The sequence below is a fragment of the Euleptes europaea genome, chromosome 10, assembly GCF_029931775.1.
Source record: "Euleptes europaea isolate rEulEur1 chromosome 10, rEulEur1.hap1, whole genome shotgun sequence".
NCBI lineage: Eukaryota > Metazoa > Chordata > Lepidosauria > Squamata > Sphaerodactylidae > Euleptes > Euleptes europaea.
Window position 1 is genome coordinate 76,070,299 of NC_079321.1, and position 13,216 is coordinate 76,083,514.

The 13,216-nt window shown below is 45.9% G+C and overlaps 1 protein-coding gene across 6 annotated transcripts in view; it reads right to left on the reverse strand.

The window, feature by feature from the left end:
- The window catches only part of PTPRK (protein tyrosine phosphatase receptor type K), a 538,596-nt gene that overhangs the window by 207,366 nt on the left and 318,014 nt on the right, over window positions 1-13,216 (reverse strand). For all 6 annotated transcript variants that reach the window (XM_056856094.1, XM_056856093.1, XM_056856092.1 and 3 more), the window contains one exon: window positions 11,931-12,224. In XM_056856094.1, coding sequence (XP_056712072.1) covers window positions 11,931-12,224 — 294 coding nt within the window. The remainder of the gene's footprint in view (window positions 1-11,930; window positions 12,225-13,216) is intronic.

Here is a 13,216-nt window from a genome sequence, read left to right on the forward strand (position 1 = left end):
GGGCCTTGGCTGAGATGTTGTCCATCTGGACCAACATGTGACGGCCGACGATGTTTGGCTGGAATGCTGTCAGAGCTCTGCAGATGGCCCTCATCTCCAGTTGGTTGATGTGCATAGCCTTTTCCCGACACGTCCACATGCCCTGGGTCACCTGTTAGACAAGGGTGGTGTCCCAGCCTTCCAGGCTGGTGTCAGTGTATAACTGGATGATGGTGTCATGGAAGTAGGGTTGTCCCCTCTTAGAGTGGAGGAGTGCATTCACCAGTACAGCTCTGTTTGGTGGATGCTGGAAGGGTCAGGCGGATATTCCTTTTCAGTAGGATCTATTGTTGGTAAGGCTTGAGGAACTATTGCAGGGGCCGTGAGTGGAATCTGGCCCATGGGACCATGCTGATGCAAGATATCATTAGTCCCTGGAGTTGGGCCAGGGATCACAGTCAAACTGATCTCCCCAACCCAAAGGTCAGGCTCAGAGTGACTTACACTGAATTTAAAGTGGAACTCCCCATAGGCGAAGTGGAGGAAGGGACTATGGGCTGTGTGAATGGGGATGTGTAGGTCTATTGAGGACAGGAACAATCCCAGTCGAAGTGATTCCACAATGGAGCAGAGGGTCACCACGTGGAAGTGCTGCTGTTATGAACAACTGAAGCTGCTGCCTTTCCACAGCGAGGCAGGAGATGAACTAGAGAGCGGGCGATTCCGGGCAAGAAACAGGAAGTTTAAATTAATTACATCCTGCCTGTCCCAGAGCACAGGAAGGGGAATCATCCGTCTCTCAGGATGCCCTCCCCCACAGAGACAGAACTTTCCACATAACTTTACATATAATCAAATACACATAAGCAGCATTAAAGTCTTATTTTATGCCCTAATTTAGATTAGAAACATCATTTTTATACTCAATGTACCGTATATACTCGCGTATAAGCTGAGTTTTTCAGCCCAAAAAAAGGGCTGAAAAAGCCGGCCTCGACTTATACGCGGGTCAATACGGTAGAGGGAGGAGGGAGGGAGGAGGGAGGAGGGAGGGGGGAACTTACCGCCGCCGCCGCCGCCAGGTCCGCGTCATTTGCTGCCGCCGGGAGCGGCCTCCTGCGGCTGCACGAAGGCTGCCCCAGCCCCCGCCCGGCCGCGCCGCTGCTTCCTGGGGCCTGGGGTGGCCTCCTGCGGCTGCGCAGAGGCTGCCCTGGCCCCTGCCCGGCCACTCCGCCGCTTCCTGGGGCCTGGGGTGGCCTCCTGCGGCTGCGCAGAGGCTGCCCCGGCCCCCGCCCGGCCGCACCGCCACTTCCTGGGGCCTGGGGCGGCCTCCTACGGCTGCGCAGAGGCTGCCCCGGCCCCCGCCCGGCCGCGCCGCCGCTTCCTGGGGCCTGGGGCGGCCTCCTGCGGCTGCGCAGAGGCTGCCCTGGCCCCCGCCCGGCAGCGCTGCCGCTTCCTGGGGCCGGGAGCGGCCTGGGGCGGCCTCCTGCAACAGCAGGGAGGCTGCCCCGGCCCCCGCCCGGCCGCGCCGCCGCCGCCACCAGGGCCACGCCACTTGCTCCCGGGAGCCCGGTCAGGTAAGTCTGCGGGGGGGGAGGGGTTATAAGCCGACCCTCGGCTTATACGCGGGTGCCTAATTTTTCCCCATTTTTGGGGAGAAATTAGGCACCTCGGCTTATACGCGGGTCGGCTTATACACGGGTATATACGGTAACCAGTTTATTATGGTCAATGAAATGCAGCAAAATGGTAAAATTGGAAGTCTGCAGATGCACTAGAAAGATTATAATTGGGACCTGAACTTCGTAGCAGGAACTTTCCTCTAAGCTGTTCTGAAGCAGTATCAGATGAATGATCATCTGTGCCCTTTCTTTTACTGCTAGAAGAGATGCTTTGGATTAATGTGCTCAATACTTGCCACAGATACTGTGGCTCTCAGAAATTTGATCTACTCACTAGATACTCGTACATCTGATAAATCTCAGAGCTAAAAATGCAGCTGGCACACTCACCTCTCTGGAAGGATGCCAAAACCTTGGGAGAGAATACAGTAAATGTGTAGAAGAAATAGTGACAGCTATCTCACTTGCACTATAAATGGCATTCCAATAATGTGCAGTGTCAATTAGCCCATTTTTATCTACAAAAGTACCTCTATTGTTCTTTTGACTACAGTCCTTCCATTGAAGTCTTTGGCAGCATAAATATTCATGAATCAGAGTTCATCAGCTACATGAACTGTACATTTGTAGGCAGATTCATGTATACTGAAAGCTGCAAACGGAAAGGTGCTTTGCACCTTTTTAGTAGAAATACATCTGCTGACCAACGTACAGGTAATACATCTGAAAATCAATCTCTGACTCAGAAAGGCAGGGCTCCTGTTTGTCCCGGGAGGGACTCCCAACCCCATCTCCCGGGCCTGGCCTCCGCCCCCACACTCACCGGCATTCCCTCCGGGGCCAAGCCAACGGGTTTTTCTCTATCTCCAGCGATCCTACAAGCCGGAGAGAAAGGAGAGAGCCCGACTGCTGCCGCCGTGGGAGCAGTGCATCACCGACCCACAAGAGTGGCCGAGGGAAAAGCGTGCCCCCGCCGAATCGCAAACGGGGCGTCGGCTGTAGCGGACCTCTCCACCTCCCATCTGAGTGCGGGCGAGCCAGGGCGGGGAACCTCGGCCGGCGTCTCGTGGCTGGGAGGCGCCGTCTTCCAGCCCTTATATGGACTTCCGGGGGGAGGGCTAGGGGCGGAGTTTGGGAGGAGCTTCTCTGGCCTGGAGGGTATATAAGGCCAGAGAAATCTGACTGCTGGGGAGGATAGAAGCCAGAGGCTGCCTGCAAGGTGTGTCCTGCGGCAACCTGGCAACGCCCGAGGGAGAGTTGAGCTCTGACTCCCCCTCGGACTGGTCTGAGGCGGAAGAGACTGTCTCAGCCCCAACCTCCTCCAGGACAGAGACCCTCCCGGCGACAAGGACCAAGCCCCCCTCGCGACACTGTTTTCCTTTGCTGCTACAGAAAAACAAAGCTACCCATCTGGGATTATCATCCGTGCCCACCGCTCTACATTCTGAAATGTTCACTTCCAGCTATTCATTGACACTGCTGTGGGCTAGTGCTTTCTGTTAGTACCTATTCAGCTGAAATCAAAATCAATACCATGCCATTTTCTCTGTCCCATTTTCAGGTTTAGTAACCCAAAACACACAAATTTATATTTCCCACTAGATATAATGAGAGAATGTAAGCACACTCTGCATCTGAGCCCTTTCATAAAAAATATACCATTATCAACCATATCTGCCATAGCTTTTGTGTGTTAAGATTTAATAGAATTGATAGTTCTCTTCCTCCCAGGCTGTGTGTGCCCCTGCCTGCAGAAGTGATGCAAGTGGCAACCAGATACAGGACTTTTTCAGTGGGGTTCTATGGACTGCCTTCCCCTTCAAGCCTGCCTGATTCTTACTTTGTCTTACAGGCCAAAACTTTTCTCCTTACCCAGGGTGAAGGCAAATTCTTTTTATTTGACTGCTAGGCTAAAGGCTGTTTTAGGAATATTATCTTATGGTAAATAAATATTATTTTATACTGGTTTTCTGTTCCAAGAGTGCTCTGTATTAATTTTATTGATAATTGTGTGTGTGTGTGTGTGTGGGTTACAATTTTACTGTTACATAGTTTCTACCTTGTCAGCGACCTCCAGCAAGTTTCTGGAGAGCCTGAATAGAAGATACTCAACGTAAGTATGATGGAACTCCTCGTTTTAATGATATTTTAAATTTTGTTCTCACACACACCAACCATTGCTACTTATAACTTCTTATGACACTGTTGCCACTAATTATGACGGATCTCTTATCTACTATAAAAAAATATATGGCACTCAAGAGGCTTTTTGAAGTACAACTTAAAAATGGTCTTATTTGTCTCTTTTGAGGGATTTAAAAGTCAGGTTAGCAAAGCTTCATTACAGGAATGTGGTTAGTAACAGAATAGAGGAACTTGAGAGGGTTATGTTCAAGTGATATATTATAATTCCAAAATGTATCAAGGTGGATCACAGCATTGGTCAGGCTGCACCTGGAGCATTGTGTGCAGTTCTGGAGGCCTTACTTCAAAAAGGATGTGGAAAGAATGGAGCGGGTGCAGAGGAGAGAGACGAGGATGATCAGGGGCCTGGAGACCAAGCCCTACGAGGAAAGGCTGAGGGAGCTGGGAATGTTTAGTGTGGGGAAGAGGAGGCTGAGGGGGGACATGACTGCTATCTTCAAGTATTTGAAGGGCTTTCAATTAGAGGAGGGCAGGGAGCTGTTCCTGTTGGCAGCAGAGGATAGGAATCACAGTAATGGGTTTATATTGCAGGCAGAGAGGTACCGGCTGGATATTAAGAAAAAAAAGGTTTTTTTACAGTAAGAGTTGCTCGACAGTGGAATCAGCTACCTAGGGAGGTGGTGAGCTCCCCCTCACAGGCAGTCTTTAAGCAGAGGCTGGGCAAACACTTGTCAAGGATGCTCTAGGCTGATCCTGCATTGAGCAGGGGGGGTTAGACTAGATGGCCTGTATGGTCCCTTCCAACTCTATGATTTTATGATTCTATATTCACCCTACATCTGAATGGTAATCAATATTCTAGACTAGTTATATGAACAGCAGCTTAAAAAAACCCCTTACAGCCAGCCTCACTATCAAGTCTAACAAAGATGTTGAAGCAAGACAGAAAATAAGAACTGCCAAGGAAAAGCGGGGAAGCAGCATTTGGTATGCAGAAATACAGTACTTTTGTGAACAGACATCTCCTTCAGCTGTATTTTCCTTACATACAATTTGTGCAAAATAAAGTAGGTACAAGAGGGGTACCCATAAAGACTTGCGGGGGGCAACTCATTTCCTCTTCCCCCACTATTTCCTCTTTCCCTTTCCTGAAACCCCCTTTAGCCTCTTCCCTTTTCCTGCTTCAATCTCTCCTTTCTACTCACCAGCCAACCTGCTGTTTTGGAGAGTTTTTAACCCCTCCATGTATTTTTAAAAAAAGATTATTATTTTTTTGCAAACCTAGGTCTTTTTCAGGTTTGGAGAAAGATCGGTCATATCTGTTCATGGCTCCCATCTCTGGATTTAAGCATCCACAGATTTGGCCATATTGACAAGGAGTTCCAGGGGGCACCTCATTTTCCCCACCCCCTTTCGTATTTCTTTCTCTCTTTCCCTCTCACTCACTCACCAACTTACCTACTTTTACCTTTTCCTCATCTTCAGCTTCCCCTCCTTCCCTCCCCCTGGCACCCCTCTTCCTGGGATAAATCTGCACAATTCTGGCTGCTGGGCTGAGCTAGGCCCAGTGGAGAAGTGGGGAGCCTGAAAGGACTTGCCGGGCCACCTTATTTTTTCCTGTAACCCCCTCCCCACAATATTTACTTTTTTCTTCCTCCTGGCACACCCTATATCCTCATATCCCTGCCTCCTTTTCTCCTTCCGACCAACCCACCAACCTGTTATCTGCCCCATCTTCAGCTATATTTATTATTTACTTCATCTATACCTTGCCTTTCTTCACAATAGGGACCCCAAAGAGCTTCGATCATTCTTTCATCCTCTATTTTAATTTCTGAACAACCCTGTGAGGTAGGTTAGGCTAAGAATATGTGACTGGCCCAAGGTCACCCAGTAAGCTTACATGACAGTGTGGGGGTTTGAACCTGGGTCTCCAATATCCTAGTCAGAAACTCTGATCACTATACCCTACTAGCTTTTGTAGGGTGGCTGCTGATGGTTGCTGCCATTCCTGGACTCAATGAGTCCTCCTTCAAAGACCAAACAGCCCTGGAGAGGGTCCTGCCCCTCTCCCTACCTTTTACTGAGACAACACAAAGCTTTAAGGTTGGCAATACTATTGTGATTGCCTAGCGACAGCCATTAGGTGCATTAATTTCTTAAAACTACAGTTGTTGTTTCTATTATCTGGGGGTTAACCACCAATGTACTTTTTCAGATTTTAGATCTTTTGGCAAACCTAGGGCTTTTATTAGATTTCTACAATGATTTGTATTGTCTGTACATGATCCCCATCCCTATATTTATATATCTGCTGATGGGGTCTTGTTGGGAATTAGATACATTGATATAACAACTCTGCTGACTATGTTGAATACCTACTACAGACTTTCCTGACCACCGAAATCTCTTTTGTTAATATAAACCTGAGTTAGAAAGCAATTTAGAAGTCGCAGCAAACATTAACATAGCAACCTTTAACTTTCAATTACTAAACTATGCTAAGTGGATACATTTTACATTACATCCAATGTATTCACAACTAAACAAATGGGGAATCTTATTTCATCAACAACAATATAAGCCAATATATTTACAAGGAAACAGTCAGTCAGGCAGGAAGAGAGACTTTACTTATTATCCTGCTCAGCATTACGATTGCTTTCAACAACATGTGTCTTCATTCCTGCTTCATTTGTCCACTGTTCTTTATTCCAAGTATCCTAAAATATCACTACAAATAAGGCATTTTAAAAGAACAACATAGTTTAGATAGATTCAAAGATTTTATGACATGAATGACCATCTATAATAATCACACAAAGGTCAGTGTTGTCTACTCTGGCAGTGACTCTCCAAAGTCTCAAGCAGAGATCTTTCCGATCACCTACTACTAGATCCTTTCAACTAGAGTTGCCAGGGACTGAAACTTCTGTATGCAAAGCAGATGCTCAATCACAGATCCATGCCCCCCCCAAATATAGGAACAGATGTGAACGAGATGCAATTCAACAAGGCCATGTTACCTACATCTGGGTAACAGGAGCACACACACTGGATGGGGGTGTCACACTTCTGGGTAACACTGTGACCATTTATGCTTGGTAATTAGCAGCGCGTTCCAGGCTGAAGTGCCCTGCATTTTTTATTTTAGTTTTTCATGCTGAACCATCATTCAGGAAGTGACTGTGAAGCCGGCGCACACTTGCTTCACATTTCTTAAGAGCTCATTTAACGCGATCTTTTGTGTTTGCTCCACCCCTGCCTCGAAGAATCCCCTCAAGGAAGCATGCAAAATGACAGCTGTGTGTTAGTTATGCAAATGGCAGTTGGCTAATGGAAGGAACAAAGGAGCAGGTAAGTGGGAGGCATTTTAAAGGTCGCATTTAAAAAAAGAGCTTTGCGCGAGCATCAAAATTGACCCTGCATAAATGGCCTGTGTGTGAACAAGATCTAGGGGTATGGGTGGACTGTAAGCTGAATATGAGCACTCAGTGCAATGCAACAGAAAAAAGGCTAATGAGCGTAACAGGGGCATAATGTCCAAATCACAAGATGTCATAGTCCCGCTGTACACCGCATTGTTCAGGCCACACCTGGAGTACTGTTTGCAGTTCTGGAGGCCTCACTTCAAAAAGGATGTGGACAGAATGGAGTAGATACAGAGGAGAGAGGCGAGGATGATCAGGGTCTGGAGACCAAGCCCTACAAGGAAAGGCTGAGACTTGGGAATGTTCAGTCTGGAAAAGAGAAGGTTGAGGGGGGACATGACTGCTCTCTTTAAGTATTTGAAATGCTGTCACTTAGCGGAGGGCAGGGAGCTGTTTCTGTTGGCAAAAGAGGATAGGACTCGCAATAATGGGTATAAATTATGGGTGGAAAGGTACCCAGTGAATATTAGGGGAAACGTTTTTTTTACAGTGAGAGTAGTTCACCAGTGGAAACGGCTGCCTAGGGAGGTAGTGAGCAGTCTTCCAGAAGCAGCTGGACAAAGACTTGCCAGGGATGCTCTAGGCTGATCCTGCATTGAGCACGGGGTTGGACTAGATGGCCTGTATGGCTCTATAATTCTATAAGAAGACCTTGCTGGATTAGACCAGTGATCCATCTAGTCCAGCATTCTGTTTCACACCGTGGCCCTCCCCTGCTGCTGCTTCCTTCACTGGTATTCAGATGTTTGCTGACTCTGGATATGGAGGCTCCCTTCAACAGCTAGTAGCCACTGATGGATCTCTCCACCATGAATCTGTCTAACCCCCTATAAAACGTATCTATGCTTGTGGTCATCACTACCTCTTCTGGCAGTGAATTCCATGATTTAATTATCCATTGACTAAAGAAAAAACTATTTTTGTCTGTTCAGAACCTATTTTCTAACAATTTCATTGAGAGCCCCTGAGTTCTAGTATTATGGGAGAGGGAGAAAGAGCTCCCTCTATCCACTTCATCTATCCCATGCATGATTTGATAAACCTCTACCATGTCTCCCCTTATCTGTCTTTTTTCTAGACTGAAAAGTCCCAGACTCTCTAGTCTTTCTTCCTAAGAAAGGTCCTCCACCCCCTAATCATCTTGATTGCCCTCCTTTGTACTTCTTTTTACAGTTCTGCAATGTCCTTTTTGAGATATGAAATCAGAACTATACACAGTATTCCAAATGATGATGCATCATAGCTTTATACAAGGGCATTACAATATTGGCTGTTATATTTTCAATAATTCCTAGAATGCAGTTTGCCTTTTTCATCACTGCCACACACTGGGTCAACACCACTGAGGTTTCCACAACAACCTCAAGATCTCTCTCACTCTCAGTTATCTTAGACCCCATCAGCATACATTCAAAATTAGTGTTTTTTTGTTCCAATAAGCATCTCCTCACCCTTACCTATGTTAAACTGTCATGTGGTTGCTCATTCATCCAGTTTAGAGAGATTCTCCTGCAACTCTTCACAATATGCCTTGGTTTTTACCATCCTGGGTAATTTGGTATCATCTGCAAACTTGGCTACTACACTGCTCAGCCCCAATTCCAAAGAATGTATGAACAAATTAGATAGCACAGCTCCCTGTGGAACTCCACTACTCGCTCACTTCCCTCCATTATGAGAACTATCCATTTATTTCTACTTTCTGCTTCCTGCCACAACCAACTTTTAATCCATAAGAGGACACCTGCTCTTATTCCATGATTGCTAAGATTACTCAGAAGTCTTTGGTGAAGTACCTTGTCAAACAGTCTTTTGGATGTCCAAGTATATGATTTCTACTGGATCACCCTTATCCACATGCTTGTTAACCTGATCAAAGAACTCCAAAAGATTGGTGAGGAAGGACTTCCTTTTGCAGAAGCCATGTTGATTTTGCCTCAGACAACTTTGCTCCTCAATGTGCTTAATAATTTTCAATTTAATAACGTTTTCTACTGCTATTAAACTGTAATTCCAGTCAGAATTGAAGTCAGGTTCGAGTCCGACGGTTCCGACCTCACTGCTGGAACCAAGTATACACAGACTTGCCTTTTGGGGAGTTTCAAAGGATTAGGACTAATGTGTCCTTTAGAAACTGAACCTAAGACAGTTTTTTCCTACAGAGCAGCCTTAAGGCAGGAAGTCCCGTCATGCCTCACTTTTGGTGTAAATTGTCTGGAGACAGAACATCTGGAAATGTCACGTTCCTCTCCAAGGCAAAAAGGACACAGTAGGTGGTCATGTAAGTGGACAGTGAGTGCATTGTTTGTAAGGCTGAAAGCTCAGGCTGCTTACCCCCTTTTATCACAGCAGTTGTTGCTAGTGTGATATATTGTCTTGTAGAATTGGGAAGGGGGGCTAAGAAAAATTGTGAGGAAAAAGTACCTAAGTCTGATACCTTTTTTCTTCACAGCAAAAAAAGGAACTCTGGCAAAGACCACCTGTCTCAGCAGCATTAGAGGGCAAACTGAGGGAAGGGCATTCCTCTCCCCTTCCTTTCACATTGAAAAGGAAAGGAAACTGGCTTGTGGGGGAGAGAAAAGGAACACCCTTTGCTAGGAACGCCCATTGCTCTCGTGGCTGTGTTGTACATGTACAGAACTCATGTTAGACAGCCCAGCTACCATGACAATGAACTGCAAATATCACAAACCATTTAAGTGAGGGACTACAGTCACTTAAGTTTAGTTAGGAGGAGCACAGTCCTATATGGTGGTGCTCTTTCTGTGGAATTCCCACTCCGAGAAAGCCATTCAAGCATATCTGTATTTAGGGTGTTTGTTTTTCTATATGTGAAGCATATAAACATGGGATACAGAAAGTGATTGAAGCTTAAAGAATTCAGGTACGATCATAGCCTTCAAATGCATAGTACCTACAATGGAGGATTTCAGCTAGCATAACCAAGCAGTGACAGGAATTCTGTGCTACAAAAATTTAGGGGGCTCCCCGGGTGGCCTCATTGGGATCCATCTCCTTCATGAGGGTCAAAGGAGCTAGCAGTAGGTGGGGCGGTAGCAATACCGGCTTGTCTCTTTTACACCCAGGAGGCGTAACCAGTCATGGAAGGGGTCTCCTTACCATGACTCCAGGGCCTGCATTCTCCACCACATTGTCACGCCCCTGCCCGGCTCCAGGCTGCGCCCTCTGCTGCCTCCTTAGGGGCCTCCTCAGGTTCAGACCACTCTGAGGGAAAGTCTGAGCTGTCCTCTCCCTTGATGGATGCCCGGGTGCTCACAGTCTCAGGACAGCAGCCCATTACTACCCCCCTGGCCTCTGCTCCCTCTCTGCCTTAAGTAGGGAGATGGGCTGGGAGGCCATGCCCATATTCCACCCCCTAGAGCCTATATAGGGGCCTGCAGGACTCCCTGTTGTCCCTTCCGACCCTGTTGGACAGAACTGGGGTTGGGCATTCCTTCCCCACCCCGCCCTTGCCTCCTGCCAATCAGCTGTTTGGCGGTGGGCTGAGTGGCATTGGTGGCTTTCCGTAATGGCAGGCTGCTCCCGACGGCCAGCTGGGTCAGGGGCGCAGCTGGGGCATCTTCTGTCAGCTCGCTTGGCTGGCCCTCTCCTGCAGCTTCCTCCCAGCTGTGTGTGTCTGAGAAGGAAGAGACGTAAGTCGACGCTGGCCTTGCAGGCTGGGATGGTCGTGTTGCCAGGTCTGGGGTAAGTGGGGAGGGAAACTCGGAGGTGGGAGCGGTGCGATCGGTGTCCGTCCCCCAACAAAGAATAAGCAATCCTTCTATACTAAGTAGCTTCATTCTGTCACATACTACAGAATGCATTTTAGGAAAGGGGAGAAGGAAAAGATATGTCCAGTGTAGCTGTAATTGCTTTAATGAGAGAAGTTGCTTCCAGTTGCCCCTTATTTTTGCATTGATGTATAAACCATTCAAAAGAACCGAGAACACTAACAGAACCTGGATTTCAATGAATGACATATGGTCCAAGAATGACATATGAATACCTTCACTTGTAGACTAGGAATAACATCATGTATTTCAGAGTGGTTGGTATTTTGGGAATGATTCATAGCTGAGGGGTTGTTTGTCTAGTGTACTGAACAGGTAAAGAAATGGGGAATTAAAGAAAGTATTCTATTTTATTTACAAAATAAACATCAGCAAAAGATGGATCATTTTACTGAAATTTAGGCTGAGCAGCTATGTTTGCAACAATTGCCACCTGACTGCTATAAGGACCCTTTGCCAAAATAAATTGCAGCACACAGGTCTAAGAGAGCACTCAGTGAAAATACGCGATTTTCAGAGTTTCGTATTACTTCTAATTTTGAGGCTTTTAGAAGTACAAGTGCCTGGTACTTCTAATTCCCTGCAATTATTGTAACGTTTGAAATGAAAGGTGCAGGGACATATGAAAGCTTCAGGGCAACATTTAAGGCATGCACATTTCCGCCAATTTCATTATTAAAGCAACCTATGAATAGGCTCTGACTTCTATGACACAGCAAGTTCATAAAAGAGTTGAAATTTGAACTGGGTTTCATAGACATATTGGTTCACAACCATACAACAGCTCCTAAGTGGAAGGAAACATCTAGTCACAGATATCCTATGATGAAAGAAAGCTGCCATAAACTTTGAGAAATTATAACCATGTAACTTATGGACATTAAAGTAAGTTATAAAATCAAGCATGGATAATGTGTATACCTGCTATATAAAAACATTCTAATGTAACCAGCAAATCATACCTGCACATTTGGTCCGGGTGATAAGCGGAGGGCCCGGCTGACCTGTGCCACCTTCTCCAGGTCTGGTCAGAAGAACACGGATCTCATATTCAGTATCTGGGTCCAAATGCCACAGCTTGTAAGTTGGTGCATTGACAGCATGGGTTTCTGTCCAGGTCCCAGTTGTCATGTGGTATTCCACTTCTTTCAGGATAATAGGCCCATCTCCAATAATGGAATTAGCATTCAACTGAATCAGCAAATAAGTTGGTCCAACTCCAAGCAGCTGTGGGGGTGCGATTGGTCGAGGTGGCTCTGTAAAATACAAGTTAAGACTGAAATTAGAATCATCCTAATATAGTACGCAAACATAATCCAAGACCTTAAAGAGCTCTAACAGAAATTTAAGGAAAGACTCAGTTATTTAACCACATAACTTACAAAGAATATAAACAGATAAACAGATAATAAAATGAAAAATGACTAAATATATTTTAATACTTCTGCAAAATTGAATTTAGCACTAGGGAACTGAAACAAAGGACAAAATATAGCTAAAGAGTTTCTGCTTACAGAGGCATTGCCTAGAAGTGATTTATTTTAGGAAGCAATTAAAGAACACATATTTCCCCAAATACAATGAATCCACTAATAAACACGGAGACTTCATTTTCATTCCAGATGGCCCATATTTTGGCTAATTTGTTTCAGCTAATTAGAGAACAATGCTAAATTCAAGGCACACAGGGGTTTCACAACCAGCAGAAATGCAACTTAGCAACTTCAAAAGGTGGATAGGATACTAGAAAATATCTAACCCAGCAGACTTTCAAAATTTGTTGTATTTAAAGTTGGATTTTGGAAGAAAACAAGATGGAAATAACAATAACACAGTTCTTTAACCCACTTTTCTCCCATCTGTGAAGATTTGTGGGCTAGAAGTGGCTTGCAATATCAACAACCACCAACAATAACTGAAATACCAAAAATATTTAAACCCATGCTACTTTATCATAACAGACCAATTCATAGGCTGGGGAGGGTAACACAGCAGGTAGGAACAGCTCTGTCCTTCCAGGAGGCAGCTTCCCTTTAAGCTAGGGAAGTGGTGAGCTGACAGTCTTCACGCAGCAGCTGGACAAACACTTGTCAGATGCTCCTGATCCTGCATTGAGTGGGGGTTGGACTAGATGGTCTATATGGCCCTTTTCAACTCTATGATTCTATGATTCTTAGGGACTGGAGGGGAAGGCAGAGCACAGCCTCAACCCAGGTATTATTCAAAAACCACTTCTTGCTGAAACTAG